Here is a 22,520-nt window from a genome sequence, read left to right on the forward strand (position 1 = left end):
ATGAAATGGTTTGCAGATGTTCTTGTTGTCTCTTTAGAAGTTCCTTTGAAACTAAGATAAAACAGAAAACATCCACTCTCCACTTTTCAAACCTAGTGAATGCCAGGTTAAAATAAAACTTGGTCTTCAAATATTGGAAAGAGTGTATTCTAAAGGTTACCACTTTCCCACAGGGTATCTATCCATCCATTTAGTCAGGCATCTCCCACCCTTCCATTGCATTTAAATTGTATTTCTGATGCATTACAGTGGCAGAATCCAAGGACAGAATTCAATCTCCACACCACTCTCTGTCCTTTCTGGACTGGCCTGCACACAGGAGTGCAAATGACTGAGAAATAATTTTAAATCCAATGTCTGCTAATGCATCTGTCTGGTTTTCTGTTGCTTCTGTTAATGGAGTGACTTTCTTTTTCCAGCTCCTCACTGCTGAATGTCACCATGATGTTTGCTGTCCTCCTCAGCTGAGATCTTATCAGTCCCTCATTATTTGATAAACCATCAGAAATACAATTAAGTAATTAAATTCACTACCAGAAGAAAGTGAGAGTGACTGATCGAGTGAGGATGGAAGAAAGCAGATCAGTTTAGAGGGAATTTTATGAATCATTGTTCTCCATTTAGTCAGGGTCTGGATAGAGAAGACAAAAAATTAGAGAGAGCTTAATTTTCCTTTTTTATTTTTTAATTGAAAGACTCTCTCCTTTCTAAATGCTGATGTCTTGGCAGTATGTTGCAGTCAGTAAAAAAATTGAGTGCTCCCTGATAGTAAAAGTTCTTTTACATTTGCATTTGTCATTCCTTTATTTACTTTCTGTCTTCAGTCTGTTTTCTTTTCAGTCTTTTCTCCTTTGTTATATTTCCTCACATTCCCTCTGATGTTTTAAATGTTTTTCCAATATATTCTTGTTTTATTCTTTCTCTAATTGTTTGTGTATCCTGTATCCCTGATTTGTTATTACCTATAATCCCTTTCTTTTCCTCTCTCAAACATTTACTTATCTGTTTAAACTTTTCTCTAGTTGTGAAGATGCATGTCAGTTGTGTTTATGCCCATGGAGGTGCTAGAGGGTGGTATGTAGAAAACCTACATCAGATAAGAAGATTTTAAAAGGGGTCTTGGCATTCAAAGGCTTCATTTACACTTGGAAATAAAACAGATGACAGACAGTTCTCTGGCTCTGAGACAAACTAGTGTGGAACAGCTCACACCCATGGGGCTAAACTCTCATAACTTCCTAAGCAGAGAGGTTGCACCTAAACTACCATAGACATTGCCAAAGGACCTCTGGCTGAGCTTATCTCAGAGGAACTAGGTCTATAGTGTAGAGATACACTGAAGGGGTGTGGTGTGTTAACCTTGGTTGGACACCAGCTGCCCACCAAGCCACTTTATCACTCCCCCTCCTCAACTGGACAGGGGAGAGAAAATATAATGAAAGCCTCATGGGTCAAGATAAGGACAGGCAGATCACTCACCAATTACTGTCATGGGCAAAACAGATCTGACTTGAGGAAATCAGTTTAATTTATTACCAATCAAATCAGAGCAGAACAATGAGAAACAAAACAAAATCTTAAAATAGCTTCCCCACACCCTTCCCTTCTTCCTGGGCTCAACTTCTCTCCTGATTTCTCTACCTCCTCCCCCTGAGCAGTGCAGGGGCATGGGGAATGGGGGATGTAGTCAGATCATCACACATTGTATCTGCCGCTCCTTCCTCCTCACTCTCTTCCCCTTCTCTAGAGTGGGATCCCTCCCACGGGAGAGAGTCCAATGTGAGTCCTTCCCACGGGCTGCAGTTCTTCATAAACTGCTACAGAATGGGTCCTGTCCATGGCATGCAGTCCTTCAGGAACAGACTGCTCCAGCGTGGGTCCCCCACAGGGTCATAAGTCCTGCCAGCAAACCTGCTCCAGCGTGGGCTCCTCTCTCCATGGCTCCACAGGTCCTGCCAGGAGCCTGTTCCAGCACGGGCTCTTGACAGGGTCACAATCTCCTTTGGGTGCATCCATGTGCTCTGGCATGGGGTCTTCCACTGGATGCAAGTGGATATCTGCTCCACCATGGACCTCCACGGGCTGCAGGGCAACAGCCTGCTTCACCATGGTCTTCACCACAGGCTGCAGGGGAACCTCTGCTCCAGTGCCTGGAGCACCTCCTTCCCCTCCTTCTTCACTGACCTTGGTGTCTGCAGAGTTGTTCCTCTCACATATTCTCACTCCATTCTTCCAGCTTCTGTTGCACAGCCTTTTTTTTGCCCTTCTTAAATATGTTATCACAGAGGCACTACCACCATCACTGATGAGCTTAGCTTTCGCCAGCAGCGGGTCGCTCTTGGAGCTGGCTGGCATTGGCTCTATCAGACATAGGGGAAGCTTCTAGCAGCTTCTCACAGAAGCCACCTCTGTAGCCCCCCCGCTACCAAAACCTTGCCATGCAAACCCAATACAAGTGGATACATCTCAGGTGAGGGATAACTGGGAAAGAAGACTAAAGAATAAGAAAATATATCTCCATGCTAAAAACCTGACTGTAGGTAGGGCATTAAGTGAGATCTCTGTGTCACCAAGGTATCAAGATCTGAGGCAGGATTGTGTTTTAGAAGGTAATGAGGATTGGCTCCAGCCAGAGATTGAGACAGAGAGGTTCTCTTGAATGAAAAACTGTTTGAGGAATCATCATGATTTGGAGCAAGTGGGAATTTTTAAACACTGGGTTATGGCAGAAGGTGTTAGGATGGAGCTAATGTCAGGTATGCAATTCTGGTGATGTCCTGACCACCTGTTCAGCTCCTTGGCAGAGTCCAAGCAATGGAAGCCACGGATATGCATGACACTGTTATCCATATAAATCAATCCTGGTTTATGTCATGGATGAATCTTTAGCCCGATAGTACAATTCATGCCTTTGCACCTCTATTGCTGAGTTCTCAAAAAGCTATCAGATTATTAACAACTCTGGTCATGGACTTTGTTATTTGGACAAGTGATCTCTGGGAGTAAATCATCATGTCATACAGTCTCCTAAAAAGCCCCCAAACTGTTGTGCTTTTGAGACACTACTGAAAATCATGAAGGTCAAATCATGACTTCAGAAATGAAGCAGACAGTTAGGTCCTTTTTCTGGTTCAAAATAATCCAACCTACCTTTTCCTTTGGGTATAATTTTGGCCTTTGCAGCTACAGAACCTGTTTACAGAACAGTTTCTATGATACAAGTTACTGATCATATAGATTTGTCCTTTGGCTTTAAATTAAAAATTTTAAAAATTTTTAAATTGGTATCTAAGACCATCTATAATAGCTGCAATCCAGACAAGTATGGTTGATCTCTACTATGTACAACTCACAATTCAAGTGTTGGGTTCTCTGTTTTCTGTCCATTCCTTTTTTATTCTCTTAATGTTTTCCATAGTTATAATAATTTTCCTCTTTCACTGCAGAGATCTGAGCCTTGACGTGAAGACCTTACTTAAAAGATCTGCAGAGAGCCTGTGCTTCAGCCCTAGTAATAGTGTTAAGAAGCAAAACTTGACTAAAGTTCAAAGTTAAGAGTGAAGATGGCCATCAATTGGAAGATCTGCTTCTTCGCTCTCATGTTGCTTCCCATGGTAAGAAAAGGTGGTTTTATTTACATTGTACTAATATAAACTCTTGCTTTCAAGGCCAGCACTTGCTAAGAGTGAAGGATCTGTTGCTGACACTGATTCTGGCTTTTTCCATGTGGTCCCATAGGTTTTCTTAAGACTTTTTCCAACCAGCTTTGTGGATGTAATAGAACTGTGATCACTGCTCATCCTGTAGAAGGGCAAGTCAATTCCTTGAGGGGATTTGTTCACTGTTTGTATCCAAGATTAAAAATAAAATAAAATAAAGTAATAATTAAAAAAAATAGTGGGGCTCCTGTTTCAAATCCATTGTCTTAAGATTATTTTTTTCCAGGCAGAGGGGATAAAATTAGATTCCCATCAGCTCTGTAAAACCTAAGCCTTGAGGTATTTCAGCCAGTGCTTTTGGATGCCTCTGTTTTCAGAGGGCCAATTTTATGAAACCATACAAGTGGGCCTCTAAAGATACAGGCGCTCAAACTCTTTTATCATTTTTCTGAAGATCTTCAACTCTTTATGAAGATTACAGGGATTTATTTTCACCGTAAGTCTTTACTTACTAAGCAACATGATATCCCATGAATCACACAGTCTTAACACGTCTGGGGATTGTAGCTCTGTCCCTGCCTGTTGTTCACCTACACATTGTGGCTCTATCTAGCCTCACATAACAGCCACAAGACCACTGAATAAAGCATGCTTTTTCACTTTGTAACTGTGAGGAACAGGAAACAACCCCTATAATAAACTCATCTTGCGTTTCAACTCAGTTCTTTGCTAGACCATTATCATAACCGTGCTTTTCTTCACTTCTCAAGAAGCATTGCACAGAGGGATATTGTGAGAAATAGCACTAGTATTTAAATCCTCTATCTCATTCTCGTTAACAGCCTTCAATAACTTCCATGCAAATGCTTTACAATTGCTCAATATACCGATATTCTCATGTTACTGCACTTTAATAGCCGGGTACTTTAAAGCATTCTTGACATATTTTTTTTTTATTATTTTTAAGTAAGAACTATTTAGTATGGTAGTGATGTGACCAGAGTATCTTTTAGCAGTTTTTACAGAGTTTCTTGCTTATGTGTATTGATTGTGTGACCTGTCTTTTACAATGCATAGCGGTCAGCATACAGGGCTCGTCTTTATTTTGGCACACAAAAATATACATTCTTTCCTCTTAGGTCTTATTTAGAGACCACTTTAATTAACTGCATATCTGAAATGTAACATTATTCAGCTAAATTCTGTAGAATAGGATTGGAACTGGTAGTATACTTCTCTTCATCCAAATAATATAGTCCTTTACCATACAAATATCTGGTCTTTGAATTTCTTTCTAGTGCATGATGACTCTATTGCCTAGCTTTCCTGGTCAGATAGAAAGTACTACTTATTAACAAAGTATGTTTAATTTTTATACTGTATCTCTGAAATAGTTACACTAGACTTCCTCTAAGCTAATGGGGAAAGGAAAAAAATCTCCACATTTATCCTGTTTTAGATGCTTATATTAGTATGAGATTCCTGTCTTCTTGACTATAAAAGGATGTTAGCTCAAATTCAGATGCTGGTTTTTTGGACATACATTAGATTATATAAACACACCTTGTTGCTTCTGGTTTGAGACCTAGAAAGGACAACTGTCATGTCTCAGTCTTTTAGGAGCTCCCATCTTACAGCTAAGCCTAGGACAGCCTCAGTGTTTCCTCATCTATAAGTGTTGGTGAGATGCATCCTACACCATGGGAAACTGGAAAGCAGATTGGTAGAGCTGCTGAATTCCTGGGTATGCAAGCATATTTTTCAGACTGGAACAAAATTAATTAAATGGTCATATGAATGGAAAGGCAAAAGACTTTTTTTTAAATGACCAGTGATTTTCAATGTTTCAAGATTTTTGGTGTTCAGCTTGAGACAGCTAAAAGGTGCCTTCTTATTTAGAGGTGAACAATTTTTAATTAAGGGAAATAAATGTGAATGAACACATCTCTTGAGCTTTCAGATGGATGACCTTCCTGGCAAATGTAGAAGGACAACAAGTTTCCAATTCCTAGCATTTCAGGACATAACTGTGGTCGCTGAGCTGGATAATTAGTGATCAGCTCCAGCTTTTGGAAAGAACAGCTCTCTAATGAAATACTATGAAGCAAACCAGAGCTAATAAGAACAAATATGCTTTTATATATGCTGTTTCTGCAATCTTTATGATTTTGTTTATGAGTGCAAGGTTTTATTATAGTTTCTTGCAGGAACCCAGGTATTATAGTTAACAATTTTACGCACACAAGTTTGTGTATTTGCACACACACTTCTTTGGTCAGTGAAGAGACTTTTGCCTATGACAGACATTGTACTGTAATTTGTGTATAGAATTTGTTCCTTATTACATCGCTAAGTTTCTTTTCACAGACCAAAGTTCAGGAATAATACAATGTTATTTATGGTTCTTCCCACGCTGGGACTTTTTTGTAATGCTTGTGGTAACACATTTTCTCTCCATTGGGACACACACTTTCTCTTCAAACCACCTCTAACATGCTGTGCTGATGTCCGCAAATTGGCACTCTTCTGTCATGCAGATTTTCAGATTTTCTACCAAGGGAGTGCATGTGACTTTTAAAAAATTTAGAGCAAATTTGAATGTCATCCTAGCCTCCAAGAAGTTCCTGAAAAAAGTCTTCTTTTACATTGCTTTCCTCTAAACACATCTGGTACTGTTCAAGAAATCTCCAGTTACTCTCAAGGAGAGCTCCTGTTCTCAGCAGTTGGGATTGATCCCCATTTTGTGGCACATGTCTCCATTCCTCACAGTCAGTGTGGCTGCATTAGCTCCTGAATCTGTACACCTGCTTGGATGTGCGGTTTTCGGCTTCAACAGTAGACATACCCATTTTACCCACAGAAACCCAAAGCGCCTGGACGAATGTCTGCATTTTTAAACAGGTTAAGAAAAGCCAAAAAGAGGACAAAGTGTATTAATGGAAAATTGTAGGTGGCCTCAAGTATAAACTCACACTAGACAACAAGAAAACAATATGCTAATAAATAATTGGAAATGGGCATGTTAAGCCAATTCTAATTGTCAGAGACTAGCGTGATTAGATTTTTCATGTGTTTAACAGGCTATTCTGTATTTGCCTACCAGAAAGGTATTCCACCTTCTTATTAATCAATTGGGACTGAAGGCAGGATCTAGAAGCATGATATATGTTTGGCTTTTTAGAGGAATTCTTGAGCTTTATTTTTTCCTTCATTTTAAATGCTTTCTTAACTTTAAATATCTATGTTGCTATTTTAGCTGTTTTTAATCCGTTTTTTGTTAGCTAGCCCACTTCTTTTCAGTCACTCTCATTCTTGTCTTTTGTTTTGTCTGAATATCTCCTCTTTTCATTTGCACATCAGTTTTCTTCATCCTACCTATCTCTTGCTTCTGAATTCACTTTCACTGCCATTTTGATTGATTTCTCAGTCCATTCATCTATGATAGCAGTGGGCTTGGTTTTCCATTGGAAATATTAACAAAAGTCATCATAAAATTATTGAGGAGATAGAATCCTAAAGCATTGTTCCTTTGTCTGGTTCCAAATGTACTTGAGAAACAATGAAATTCATGACTCACAAAGTTGGCTTAGTATATGAACTGAATTTTAAATGTAACTGCAATGCAGGTGTTCTAACTGTCTGTAATAATTCAATCAGATGTATTTCTTCAGCTAATACTTGGAATTTCTTGTGGATGCATTTTTTAATATTGATAAGCTTAAATGTTTCAAGCGATAAGATATTCTTTCTGGTGTTTCATTAGCTGGCAAACATATGTTCACTGACTTCCTTTAAAAAAAGAAGAGAGATGAAAAAGAAAGGTGTAAGTGATGCCTCTTGTATACCAACATTGAAGTGTGATCACTGTATGAGGGTCAGATGGGCAAACACAGATTTGGATGTGCAGACAGCATCTCACAGGTCAAAGAATGCAACCTCAATCTGATTGTGTTTAAGCAATTCATTAAGAGGTGAAGGGAGAAACTAGATCTCTTTGCTCAGACCCTGTTTACTGAAGGGGGTAATATTTCTCAGTCTTTTAAGGGTATGTATAGTCTACAGAGCAGAGACCTGTCTGCATCCTCCATTATTCATCTGTAGCTGTCACCTCCAGTGCCAGGCTATATTCAAATAGGATCATCTACATTTCAGTCTATGTCATTTCTTAAAGATGAGAAACAGTGTATTCATACTATTCCACAAGTTTCTCTCCAACCCTGCTATGTTTGTTAGACCATCCGATTTTCTGCTGCAGCCCTGTTCCTCAGGGACAAACATAGATGGCTGTGTTAGTCCCTGCTCTTTAAGCAACCTATTTTTTCCATGTAGGACTTAATGAGACAGCTTTTAATGAATTTATCTGCCTTATGATTTATAACATCTCATAACCCTATTAAAGAAGTCAAGTTCTCTGTAGGATTGCAACCATCTCTAACATAATGCATAGCTACATGGGACTTCCCTGTTACTTATGTAACGGAAATACAAATATGTACAAATATAGCTAGGGAACTGCTGGGAATGTTCTCCAGAGGAGAAAAAACTCAGCTAGCCAAGATGTTACTGCTGCTATAGTTTTTCCTTTTTAATATAAGGAGATGGTGCTCAGGGCAATCAGCAGAATATAGCAACCTCTTAAAAGCCTATGCCTTATTTAAAAAAGAAAAAAAAAGTCTCAGGATGTGTAATATTGGGTAAGGAAGTTTCAAAGAGAAGGTTCAGAATTTCTGGTAAAGTGTATCACAAAAAGCACCTCAGAAAATAGTGTTGCAAAACAGTGACAGTGTCCTTGATACCAAGCAACTTCAAGCACCTTTCAGAGGCAAAAAATTAGGATCCTAGGTTCCAGATGGTCCTTAGCCTGTCAGCTAGGTGGGACAGGTACTTACAGAGAGTGACAGAGTGATAGATATCTCAGGGTGATATCTCCACCTGAGATATCTATAAGCCCCTGTTTTTTTCTGAGAAAGCCTAGCATGTTGACACCCCTGTCTAAGACGCCTGAAGCTGGTAGGAGACCTTGATGATGTGTTGGTGCTCTGTCTAGTATACTGGCACTTGTAATCTCACACTGGGCACATCAGGTGTCGGTTATGGTTATTGCAGAAGCTGAAGAAAGACACACTTGGTTAAAATGTTTTTAAGCTTATTAATTTTATTTGCATAAAATACAAATGGCAACCAAAAAAAGAAAGTCTAGAAATAGGCATATTCTACCAACACGTGGTTCACAACGCTATGCATAAACACGGGTATCTACATGTAACTTTCCTTTTTAGGCAGGCAAGATACCTAGGTCTAAGAAATGCAAGGCAGCAGGTTACAAAGAAGAAAATCTTTGTCCTACATTCAATGTGTTCACTTTTTTGCCCTCTGGTAGTAGTAATAATTTCTGTGACAGGCAAATAATATGATGACAACACTGATTTAAGGACATTAATATGGTTCTTTTCCCTGCTGGTTTTGTATTCATGAGCTTGGAGGAGCATTGGATGAGCAGTCAAATAACAAATCGGGAAATAAAAAAAGATCTCTTAGAAAAGGAGCCTGTAAAAAAAAAAAAACAAAATCAGTGATTTTTCATATTGCTCAGCTATTAATACCCAGCACCTGGAGGGATATTATTCAAGTCTCTAGCAAGTGTGCTGCTGGCCTGCTCTTCCTTGGATTTGCTGAGTCAGCAGCCTAAGAAGATTTACTGTGGAGTCAGCTTGAAGAGATAGCTGCGATGCAGAACTAAAGCTACATTAAAAGGAAGGGGGAAATGGAAGCAAAAGAGCAGGAAGCGAGGAAAAGAATATTAAAAAAAACCCCATATTTACATCACTGCACTATTAGGGATTTGGTCTTTTATATGGTCTCCTGCCCCTTTCATCATGGCTTGTAATAGTTTCTTCCCAATCTGTGAAATAAACTCTGCTGCTTCTCAGAGTGAATGTATGTCCTATGATAAGAATTGGGGCCTTCCTGAGGATCAAGCAGCTATGCTGTAAGCCTGCCTGTGGGAGCATACAGGATCAGTGCTTGCCCCAGGGTTACACACCACAAGGCCCTCCAGATGAACTGTACAGAGGTTGCCTGTGCAATAGCCATAGGGTTAGGAAGTAGATGCAAGACAGCATACAGTGCTTAAGGCTGCTTCTAGGGATTCTTTTTCAAAGCAGTAGAGATATGGCTATTTAATCAAAATCTATGAGGCCCATTAAAAAACACTGCCAACAATAAAACCTAAGTGTTGTTATCATTGCAGTCCCCAAGGGCACAGAACCCAGCTCAACAAACCCCCCTTTGTTTCTCTGGGCAAAGGGTGCATAGCTCACTCCAGGCTAGCTTGTGCTCATATTCCTGAAAAGAAAATTGGGTTTCTCTCAGATTTTTTTTTCTCATGTGGAAATCACTTGGTAGTGAGGATTTTGGAGATATTGGTCCCCTTCTATATTAAAATATGGTGAGCTTTGTGATATATTTATTCCATGTCCTATAGTGCTAGTTATGCCCAAAATGGAGAACATCACCTTCCTAATGAAATGGGACCTGCCTCTGTGCTTTGCTGTGCATGTTAAGGCTGAGTTGTGTACCTAACTGATGTCAGGAAACGTACTTAGGCCAATATTTAGCCACCTAAATGCTGGATGTCTAGATTAAGATATTTACCTATATTAATATATACTAAAGATGTTTCTATAGTCGGTGGCAAGGGACACACACCTCTAGATATTGGTATAACCCATCCTAACCCTCCCTTGTGCTCTTCTTACTGCAGGGTCATTAAAAATTAGCTTAAACTAGACTTTAGTTTCTTCAGTTTTTAGAAACCTCATGTTTATTAAGCAGTATGATACATTTTATGAATGTCATGTGGATGATGAATAGATGACAGTAAGTCACTGCTGCCTAATTGATTGTCTTGCATTATCAACATTTTGGGACTCATCTTCATAGGTTTGTAAGGTTATCACAAATGCTGTTTACTACCTTTCCTGGAATATGTTTTTAAAATTGAGTATTGAATGTGTGTTCTTGTATGGGTGAGGGCAGATGCCAATGGATCATTGTGTCTGTAGTAAAGAAAAATAAAAAATGCATTAAATACTTCAGAATCTTTTAAAAAATGAAATAAGATCCATTTTAGAGAGAACAGGAAAAATGTTTTCCCCACACAATAACGTGTTAACATTTTAAAAATATTTTGTAGTACTTTGATAGAATTATTCTTTCTAGTAAAATTTAAAGAATTTAATCTCAATTTCAACCACTTTTTCCCCTTTTTTTATACAAAATAAAATTTCTAAATGAATATTGTCTTCAAACAATACCCAGTATGGAAAGGGAGCACTTTATAACTCTCCTTCCACTTTTTAAAAAGGAGCAAATGACAGCTTTTTTTTTTTTTTTTTGTTATCAATACAGTTTAGACTTTAAACTTAATCAACATGTTGTTTCCTGAGGCAGAATAGTCTCAATGAATGTCTTTCAGCCAGATTTCATTTGTGTCAGTTGGTGGGTTTAATGGTTTCCCAAGCTTTGTACGTGCTCAGTGGCTGCGCTCACTGTTTCAATATACTTTATATATGTACATTTATGCTGAAAAATTCTATTGAGGATTGCAAAGTGATAAAGATTTTATTGTTCCTGGCCTTCCCGATAACACAGTTATGCAATGTCTTTTTCTGTCAAACATTGCTCAGTAGGCTTCTTTTGGAGTGTAAAATTCCTATTAATTCTCCAAGAGCTTTAGATGGAAAAAGAAAACACTTTAGCTTCTGTGTACTCTTTTCAAATGCTTTCAGTACCACAATTTCACTCTGACTCAGCATCTGCAGCCAAAGTGTGTTATTCAGGGGTTATTTAGGCTAAATACAGGCTGTTGATTTGGTTGTTTGAAGACTCCTGAAACAGTTTGTCAATAATTTGAGCTACTGCTATTTGCAGATTTGGGAAGGGAAAGTACAGAGGTTTGTTTTTTTTTTTTTAATTATTCTTACTTGATATCCACATCTGAGCATGTCACATATTTTGGCATAAAACTGTTTTGGACCTTTATTTTGTCTTTCTTGTTTGCTAAGGGCTTGCCAGATAACTGATAATGTAAAATGCATATTGGATAAGATTAGAGATATGCTAAAGCTCAAGGGTATAAATTTGTGTTTACTTCCTTACAAATATTAAAATGTTCTTTCTTCTTGCTGCCCTCTGGCAGAGCTGTTTTTAGTTATTATATCTCTGTTAGCCAGTTTTATGATAATTTGCTCCATTACTTAAAAATATAACAAAATACATGATGTTTGCATTGCAATAGAAACTGAATTCTCATGCAATTTCAGACTAAACTAGTCCATTTTAGTACCTCTGCCAGCAAGGCAGACGTGTAAAATCTAAACCTTTTGGGCCATCATGTGTTGTCTATTATGTCTGAACTAATGCAGAAACACCACGCAAACAAACTGTATGCTAATTTAAAATAACTATTGACTCTCACTGCATATTTTCAGTCTAAAAGCTTTGACATCAAAAGTGATGAAGCTACTGTTCATCCTGTAACTGACTGTAGCTGTAGGCATTCCCTTGCACGCTCCATTTGCAGAGGAGCTGTGGGAGAGTCAGGAATTTTGTACAGGCAGGCAGTATCAGTGGGAATGGGCTGTAAGATGCTGAAGGGCCTTTGATATCCTAAGGAAAGCAGACTAATGTAATCACATCTACACATATGTATTTATTTTTTCATTCCTCCAGGTCATTTATCTCCCCCCAAACTCTGAATCCTATGGGTAGTTTCAACTAAATTTGACAGAAGGACGTCATTCTCAGACAAATTAATTTTCTAACAGTTACATACAAATGTTTAGGCAAAGACAGAGATTTTGTTAATTCCCTACAGAAAAATGCACTTCAGCATAAGCTCAAGCTTCATTAGACGCCAGAGTATCCAAACAGGAGCTCATCTAGGAGACACTAATCCATGCGATCAATGGATAAAACCTTGTGCTACTGCTCACAATACTCATCAGCTTTTTTTTTTTTTTTAAATCTAACAGCTAATTCAGGTGTCTGGCAATTCAGAAGCACTGGCAATTAGAGCAGTAAACTAAGGCATGAGAGCTTGAAGATCAAATGTTCTAATTGCCCCAGATTAGTGCTCGGTTTGAGCAATGCTGCAGCTTCTTGTTCCTCAGTTCTCTCTGTGTCAGACAAGGCCAGGTGCACTGCCCTGTCTCTAAAAGGTATGGAAAAGGTAAATGCACTTAATGCTAAGGTATGCTCAAATATTAGAGTGATGGTGCCAAAGACAGATATATGAGTTCTGAGAAGTTCTGAGTTCTGGTGAGCTGCCTGGAGATCTGCATGCAAGTCCAGGGTTAAGGAGCTCTGTGAAACACCTGGCTTTCAGACATGCTGAGATCCATATCTTCAGCTAACCTGAAAAAAATGTTTGGTTCTATATTTGGTCTATTTTGTAGCTCAAACTGTAAACAAAATGGCTAGTCATATCTGAGTGAAACACAACATTATTTCATCTGTTCATTGTACTGAAACAACTATCCCTCTTTTTCTGCCTTTTTTCTCATATTTCTTTGTACATGACCTGGTATCCAACTTATTCTCACCCATAAAATTCATGTACATGTCTTGATAGTACATGGCATGGCAGCTGGGGGGCACCCCTGGGTGCTCTGGAAAAGCACAGGTGTGGATGGCCGGGGCAGAGCGCAGTGCCTCCTGTTTTTCTAACACTGATGTGAAGTGCCACGTAAATCTTCATCTGATGAATGCCTTCATCTTTGTATTGACATACTTATTCCTTCTCCATTTCACAGGAGTTTATTTGTTCTATTTATTCAACTGTTTACTAGCTGCATTTTAAACTTTTAGGGATTTTTCTGTGAATTAAAGGAGTAGATGGGAACCAGAAATGGTAAGGTTGATTTTACTTTTGTTTTCACACTGTAACCTGTTGGTTACAACATTAATTCTGCACATATTTAATTATAGGACAAAAAGATGGCAATTCAATTTGTTTTCCCTTTTGCATCCATGGATTTTTCCTATATCTCTGTTAATGAAATATACAAAATAACACTTTGTGGGTGACAATTAATATTTGAGGGGCAGGTCATCTTGTACTGAGGTCAGGTCCCACTACATGGCACAGCTTACAAGTAGAGGCTTTCGGATGTTGAGCAATGTGAAGTGGCAATATTCCAGCTGTGTTCATGGCTTTGGGAAAATAACAAACACCAAACAGCTGCAGAAGCTGGCAGAAGCCATTGTGAACTACCACTGTCAAAACTGTGGAGGAATGAAATCCTGAGTTTAATGTAATGTAACAAAAAATAAAGGGAAAGTGACAGGGATGTGTATGAATAACATCAGTCTAGAGAAAATTCTGGTTTCAGTACTGATTGCTTGCATTTTGGGGCAGTGGTTTTTATTCAGTTTATTTTTTCATGTTTGAAAATGTGAAATATATATATCTGTTGTCAAAGGTTTAATGTAGAAATTCTGAACGCAGTAATCTTGATCAAATAAATGAGAGATAACATATATTGCAGTCACCCAGACTAACCCATGAGAGAAAATATAAAATAAGTTTCACCAATTTTCCTTTCAAATCTTTGTTTACCTTAAGTATGACAGCAATTTGCTCTCATGGCAGAGGAATCTCTTCTCTTTCTCTCTCTTCAGTATGGATGAGACATACAGTATTTACATGCGCTAATATTTTCTTCTGATAGCAGAAAAATCAAAGCAGTCTGATACAGCTGCCCCCATTTCTGACCCTACCTTTCCCCACGGAAAATGAAACCTTCTTTTTTTCTATTAACTTCAATCTGAAAAAAATTAAAAGATTACTACAATTTAATGTTACCATTTCAAGGGTTTCAGAGCTATATTTCTTTTTTTTTTCATCTGTCACTACAATTCAGAAATAAGTGGAGTTATGAAAATTTAGACCATTTACCTTAGAGGAAATACTTGGCATGTCTCTATTCCATTGCATGTATATGACTGTAGGATGGGCAATAAGGGCCTGAACTCCCTGAGAAGTAAAAATAATATACATAGTGGAACTGAGTTTTCTCTCTGCAACTGGAAATGCATTAGCAGAAGATAAATTAACTTCTTGGAAGGAAAGGATATGAGTAGGGAGCTGAAAATGAAGCTGTTAAAGTTAATATCTGAGAAATTATGGCCACTTCAGGTCCTGGGCGGGCATTGATGTGGGGAAATTCATCTGAACTTGAGCAACAACCTTTTCTGAGGTTTTTGGCTTACTAAGAACAACAAACAACGGAAAGACACAGGCATGAACAAATAGCTATCATGCAAAGCAAGGCATGTTTTCTGAGGTCATGTTGCATGTATTGCATGGCTCTCACCAGCCACCATTGTTAACTATAGAGAGAAAAATTGGGTTGTACTGCTGAGATGCATAGTACGTCAAGATATGTGGGAATCTAGGATGGCTGAAGATTTCAGAACCAGGTATCAGTGAGACTATGATGTGGTCATTGTCATTGATGCAGTAGGATCCAGCATTTTCAAGCCGAAGTACATAACATTAGGCTCTCTTACAAGGACCCCGTTAAATATGGCATGCATAAATACCCCAGTGGAACCCTTACCTCTTTCTCCAGGATGCCAATTTATTGATGCTTCCACCCATTTAGCAAATTAAATTTGGGAAGAGATGCTTGAACATACCGGCCTGCGTTTATTATCTTTAGTGTAGAGTGGTAACCATGTATGCTTGGGCTTTAAAGCCCATTTTTTTTTCTTTTTCTTTTTTTGTGACACTGAAAAACTGTCTCCTGTTTAAATATGCAAAAGACTCTGAGTCCTAAATGTCTGCGCATTGCAGTCAGCTGCAAACAGCACAGCTGAAGCATCTGTTACCCTTGGAGAGAGCCCCTGTGCCACCGAGTTCTGCATCAAGAATGTCCTTGTACCTGCCAACCAAGGTGACTTGCTTAACACTTTAGATGCCTGCTGCATTTTGTTGGAGCTGAGAACAACAAGAGATGTACCACGAGGATAATAAAATGCATCCTGAATCTGTCCTTATTCAGTATGATATCCCTTATCTGAGCAAATTTCTGTATAGCAGTAGAGCAGAAAATGCTGGAGCAGAATCTGGGTCATGACAAGACTCTGAAAATGAGACCTGTGGCTTATCTGTCAGGTTCTGAAATGCATCCAAGTCCTGCTGGTTTATTTGGAAAGAAGTCACCCTTTAAGGGAGAGATCTGTTCTTAGAAGAAGACCATCTCTATCACTGCATGTTGTCCCTCCTTAAATCAAATCATACCCTGCAGTGATATAAGAATAAAATAGGAATTTGAGATAGGGTATGCAATCTGGCACTGTATTTTGTTGTTTTGTGTTGTTTTCTAGTAATTTTGCAATGTTATTTTGTAACACATCGTATTTCTGAACTTCCTGAAAACTCCTTGAGGTTCAGCTCATGAAATATAGTGTAATCACTGGTAGGATTTTCTAAGAACGCCTCATGAACAGTGCATACGTGATAAATTCAATGCTGCATGCATTTTATGCTGCTAACAGAGCAGTTAGAAAAGCACGGGCTGCGTCCCACCTATATCCTACCCATATGATTGTCTCATGGGCAGTCTCTATGGAGCTTATCTATCCTCACGCCATGTGAAACAAAGCATTCGGATAAGGAGACATGCAGGGATAGGAATCCCACTTTTTGCAGGAGATAGTAGCGTTCTTACATAATGGTTGACAAGAACTTTGAGTTAAAGCTTGTAATGGCAGAGTATTCTTGATACAGCGACTAGTAAGTTATAATATTAGCACAGAAAATGTTAGGAAAGGAAAATAAAAGGAGGAAACTTCGGGAAGGAGAAAGAGGGAGCTGTATAACACACCTGCAGCTAGAACTAGTCTCAAATACATTGTTCTGTGCTAGGCCAAAGCTTTTATACAGTGTATTACCTTTCCAAAACACCATCTCTACATTTGGGGATCGTATCCCACACCAATGTGAAAAAAAAATTAAAAAGCAGGAGCATTCAGGGTTGGTTTCTAACGGAAGATTTACTGGGGTGTAAGAAGGCTATAGCTGTCCCGCTGTTAGTATGTAGCATTGTTGAATACGCCCAGTTCGTGATGTGGACTGGAGACTTCATCACGCATTGCTGGTTCCTATCTCTGCTCTCCTTCTGTATAGCTGCTGCGCTCAACTCCTCAGAAAATGGATTTAACTTGCTGTGTCTGGATTTTTTATAGTGTACAAAAAGAAAATCCCACTACATGTCACACCTCATCTAAGATGTTCTAGAGTTCAACTCTTGTGATTAAAGAAAGGAATTGGATGTGATTGTGTTTCTGTATCTCTCAAGCTCCTGTGAAAATGTCAATTATTGCTGTCTGCCTATTGTGTTTTTATTGTGGCTAATACATGGATCCCTGCTGATAGTGAGTCTGGGCATGTGCTTCTCTTTTATGAGATATATAAAAGCAATATGTTCTTATTGTTCCTTTGCAATATCAGGAATGGGGAATTGAGGTCCAAAATTGTACTCCATCACCTGTTCACTGCATGTTCTTGAGTGGGGAACATTTGAGCTGCATTCAGATCACAAAGCATGATCCTAGTTCAGAGCTGCATGTTCTCAGGTTCTGAAAATATAGGTTATAGGGTTAAAGACAAAGGCCAAATCTCCCATTGTAAGTCATTATTTCTCAATATACATTAGTTGATAAGTTGACTCCTTTACTTTAATGAGATAAATACTATACAACAGGTAATGTGGCTTCTTACATTCAGTGATGTGTAGGGCATCTTTAAACAGGTATAATTTTTAAGCTTACAAATACCCAAGACAGAAATGTTGCATGTGGCTAAATTACTATGAATCACAAACGTACCAAATACCGTCTGCTGCAGCAGTGGAGGGAATTGTGTTGGTGGAACTGATCACCCCTTTGGCAATGATTTTTCTACCTAGAACTTAGCTATTCACTGTTGTGATATAACTGCATATCACCAGAGATTATGTTTTCTGAGAATTACTTTTAAATGTTGCTGTTAAAGAGCTCTTGCCAGGTATTTAAATACTGGTGATCAGCCATGATTCAATCATGTGCCCAATGACAGTGCAATACTTCTCCTGTCCTATAAAATCTGGGGTGCTTAAGGTGGAAAAGCAATGCACAGGTAACAGTTTTCAAGAAGTAGTGTGAGGATGGGATTTGTTAGTGCAATATCTACAGCTGCACAAGTCACTTTGGGCTCTCATCTTTGTCACTAGCAAGAAACAAACACTGACACTGCAAGTCTCTCTCCATACCATGTTTTTTACCCAGGTAACTTAGGCCATAAATATTGACCAACGCTGAGTGTCCAAACCATTAACTGGCTGTGAGAAGAGTGTCTGCTGATGCTTCTCAGCAGCACAGCATTGATGCAGTCCTAAATACAGAGATAAGGTACCCATCATTAGCCAGACAACCATAATAGGAACCTATTTTATTAGATCACCTAATAAAAGTAGCATTAGTATCATTTTCTGTGGTATAAACCCAGACTGAAGGATTACGGTGGTTAATAACTTTATACAGGCAAATTTTGGAATTTCCTAGCATGTGGAAAACTCAGTTTTTTCAATATTTTTTGTTATCCTGCAGGAATACACTCATATATCTGGACTTCCCTCCGCCTCCCCTCCCCACCCCTCTGAGTGGATTGCATCACTTTTTAACATTTTGATTCCAAAACAGTGCAAAATTTCACGCTGACATCTTTAAGCAAAGTAGAAACTTTCCTTACCCCTGGACTGGATTACTTCAATGAAACCTCAGTTCCTCAACTGATCAATGCAACATTTTATATCGTATTTTGTATTATTTGTATCAGTGTTAAATGGCTGTGAATGTGGCCAACACATGGAAAAGCACAGCTACATCATGCTCTTCACAGTCATAAGTTGGGACATCAGAGGAACAAGGCAGCTCATGCACCATGACTTTGCCAGCAATCTCCTTACAGCCACTGCTGTACTTTCCTCCCAGGTGGTGTCCATAGCCCAAGGACAACTAAAGCTGGTCATAAATGCCTCTTAAGATGACTCTTTCTCTGGTAATTTGTTGTTGATGGTGGTGTTTTTTATATGTATGGCCTCACTGATCATCATTAGGAAGTTTTCCTACATTGCCTCTCTTCCTTTCTAATCCCCTCTGCTGAGCTCCACGCTGGCTTGTCTCACTGTGTTGGTGCTCTGACACACCATTCAGTCTGCTCCCTTCATTCCTTCATGAATATATGTACTTTATTCCCCTCTTTGAGTTTTTACAGTGAAATAGTGGTGAAACCCTCCAGAGACAGGAAAGAGAAAGAAGGGTTTGTTGAGAAAGCTACTCTAGGCACAGTCTTTTGTGCAAAGATTTGATTCCTTGTGGGATTTGAGTGGGTTTTTTTGGTTGTGTTTTTTTCCTCCCCTCCACTTTGGCACAATATCTAAACCAATGTCTCTTAGCACTGAAAGGAGAAGGAGGGAAATTGAGAATGAGCTTGAGTCCTTCCCATTACCACTGTTGTAATGAGCTCTTTGCCTCCGTTCTTCAGTATTCTCCCCAGTCCCAAAGCCCCTTTGGGGAATATTAGAGTGAGAGCTGTAGCACAATGCACTTGGTGGAGCAGCCTGTGGGGAGGAGTGAAAGGGAGGAATGTATGTGATAGTGGAGGGCAACTAGCTTTAATTTAATTAGTAGATTAATTAAAGCTTTCTCCCTTGGGTAGGGTATATGTGTGTGTGTGTGTAGAAAGTGTTTCTGCAGCCTCCTGTAGCTGTTCATCACGCATTTCTGTTCCAAGTGTGACTCAGATGGGGTTTCTATTGAACTTTCTGGGAGCCTGCACAAAACAAATTTCCTGTCTAAGATCTTTTTTCTTCAGGGTTTTGTTTAAATGTAATGAAGTATAAATGGGCAAATAATAACGAGTAATAACAAGAACTTGCCTTGCAAATGAATGTGGCATCCGGCAGCACGACAGCTGCAGAACTCCTAAAAGTTTCTCTGTTTCACAATGTCCCTGCAGTGAGAGAAGTCTTACGTTAGCACAGATTCCCTCAGCCTTTGCTCAGTGAAACTCATCAAGAGTTTTTTCAGTGTGATAAGCCATTGAGCTACTTGGTAGCCTTGACTCTGGACACTTTACATAGGTCCCAAGGAAAGCAGATTAAGGCCAACAGTGTCCTGAGTTGTATTAACCAGACCATAGCCAGTAGATCCAGGGAAGTGTTTATCCCCCTCTACACAGCACTTGCTGGACCACTTCTAGAATATTACATCCAGTTTTAAGCTCCTCAGTATACTAAAGATGTCAATCAAATAGAGCAAGTTCAGAGGAGGGGCACTAAGATGGCCTGTGAGGAGAAGATGAGGAAAATGTTTAGCTGGTGGAAGGAGAGAGGCTTTTGGGACAAACGAGTAGCAGTCTTATAGTACCTCTGAGGAGGTCATCAGGAAGAAAGAGCCAGGCTCTTCATCATGGTGCACGGTAGGAGAACAATGGACTATGGGCATAAGTTGAAACAAGGGAGGTTCATACTGGATATAAAGAGAGGCCTTTTTACCCTGAGGATAGTTGAGCATTGGAGTAAATTGCACAGAGAGGTTTTGCAGTTTCCGTTCTCGGATGTTTCCAAAACCCAGAAGGAAAAAGCCCTGAGAAATGTGGCCTGATCTAACTGATTCCTGCTTTGAGTGGGAGGTTGAACTGGAAATTTCTCAAGGTCCCTTCCAACTTGAATTATCCTGAGATTCCATCATTCTGTCTGAAAGACATGTCGTAGATAGTTGGCATGGTCTTGCAGCCACCAGAGGCAAGGATGTCTGGGTGAAGGCAAAGGTGTGTGAGGGACTGAAGCTCTAAATACAAAATCTGCAGGCCAGGAAAAGAAGGTTAAGACAGCTTTAGGCTATCTTTTATATCCTATTGGTTTTGGGTTGTTCTGACACCTGGTGCAGCCTTCCAAGTGTGGTTTAAACAGGGAACATTCCTGTATTACCACTGCTGCCTGAAGAGTGAGAGAGAGGTGTGTCTTTCCCAAAATGTCCTCTGGATGTAACAGGAGAGTGAAACAAGCCTTTCTGTCTGTTGCTATTGCTCTCAGAAAAGGCAACTCTAAGTACGGGGCAACTCTAAGGATGATGATCAGGGACCTTCTTAGGTATCAGCTAGAAGCAATGCAATCCCCTGTTCAGAATTTAGGTGGGAACTTTTAGGCTTCAGAATAGACTAGTCTTTTTGCCAAGACAGGGGACTGAATTAAGAGAGAAAATCTTGGAGGTGGACAAGCAAAGTCATTGTCATCTGCAAGCTTACGCCACTGGAGTAGCAGTTCCCCAGATCAGATGAACAGCATGTCCCAGAGTGGTCAAAAATTAAAGAATTTCTCTTTCAGTTCCTTCATTGCAGGTGTTCAGCTGAATCTGAACACGGTATCCCAGATTTCTGTAAATATAACTCCTCATTTCTCAGCCAGACACAATCTGTTAACAAAGGCAGATCCTGCCCTCCAGCTTCCCGTCCAGTCTTTTCTACTTATTAATCAGTCCAAACTGTTGTGCTGAATCTGCACAGAATACAGTTACCTGAGGCTTGAGCAATCTGACCACAGAGCCTAGAGAAAAAATACTAATTATTTATTCTCCTTTGCCAATCACAAATTCAACCAATTTACATATGCACTACTTGCCTGCAACCCCTGTTCAATGAATTTCTGCTTGCTGAAACAGTCACTTATGGAGGTTTGGCTCCAGCTTGGATCTACACTGGGTTGCTCTGTTGCCAATGGATCTGCCATGTTCAAGGCCTGCCGTGCCACAGCCTGTGTCAAGAATTGGAGAGTGTCCTTGGAAGCAATTGGCAGCGATCTCTGCAATCCCTGCACCACTGATGCCCTGCACCACTGATGCCCTGCAGTGAGGCCACAAAACCCACTTTTGCTCCAAACTAAAAGCTGTCGGAGGGCTGAGAATCTTCCCATGAAGTTTCAGCCAGATTTGTAAGGGAGTAGACCCTGATTTGGACACTTAAATCCCATTGTTCTTCAATACTTTTGAAAATAAGTGGGAATTGAAATGTTGGCAGAAGCCTGTCAGCTTTTCAGGCCTAGGTTTACCTCTGAAGAATGAAGGAGGAAGACATCTAGCATGTGTTATTGGGAGTTGTACTTCTAGAGTTTTGTCTTTTGAGGAAAAAGTCTCAGGAACAATGTGAGAAAGCCATTTTACATAATACAGTCAGCAATTAGAAAGGATTATTGAACCTTTAGTTTCACCTCAAGCACATTATGTCTAGCATGATTTTTAAACACTTTTCCAATGAGTGGTTACATCCTGCCAGTATAAGGCTTCAAGAAACATTTCTTGGTATTGCCTGCTATTAGAGATAGGATAAAGGTATACTTTGGTTTAACTCAAGATATCAATTCCTGTGGAAGTCACCACCTATACTTAGAATGCTTCACCATGCTCAAGGAGAGATTTTTCAACTGATCTCCAAGATAAAAAGCTAGTTAAGGCAAGCTCAAAAATAGGTTTACTCCATGTTGCATAACACATCTTGTGTCCAGAATTACCGCTTCAGAAAGTATCCACTGAGTGAAGGGAACTGTTGATTATGCCACTGCTATTTTCTAATCTGCAGTGAAACATGCATCTCTCCAGGAGCCATCAGTGACAGAAGGTAACCATATCTTAAATTCATGTAAACCAGTTTGAAAGGGATCAATGCCTTTTTTTGGCAGTATGCTCCGTTTGTGGTTGTTTTGTGGGTTTTTTGTGTTTTGTTTTCTTCCCCCCCGTGCAATTTGCTTAAAGCATGTT

At 39.4% G+C, this 22,520-nt stretch overlaps 1 protein-coding gene across 10 annotated transcripts in view; it reads left to right on the forward strand.

Moving 5' to 3' along the window:
• ADCYAP1R1 (ADCYAP receptor type I) overlaps window positions 1–22,520 on the forward strand; it is a 153,589-nt gene that overhangs the window by 31,676 nt on the left and 99,393 nt on the right. For all 10 annotated transcript variants that reach the window (XR_015698713.1, XM_087731382.1, XM_087731406.1 and 7 more), the window contains exon 2: window positions 3,447–3,614. Coding sequence is in view for 9 of the 10 variants with exons in the window: in XM_087731382.1 (XP_087587508.1) it covers window positions 3,564–3,614 (51 nt within the window). In the remaining variant the exon portion in view is untranslated. The remainder of the gene's footprint in view (window positions 1–3,446; window positions 3,615–22,520) is intronic.

The sequence above is a fragment of the Nipponia nippon genome, unplaced genomic scaffold (assembly GCF_047370975.1).
Source record: "Nipponia nippon isolate SJK-2023a ecotype South Korea unplaced genomic scaffold, ASM4737097v1 scaffold_1, whole genome shotgun sequence".
Lineage (NCBI taxonomy): Eukaryota > Metazoa > Chordata > Aves > Pelecaniformes > Threskiornithidae > Nipponia > Nipponia nippon.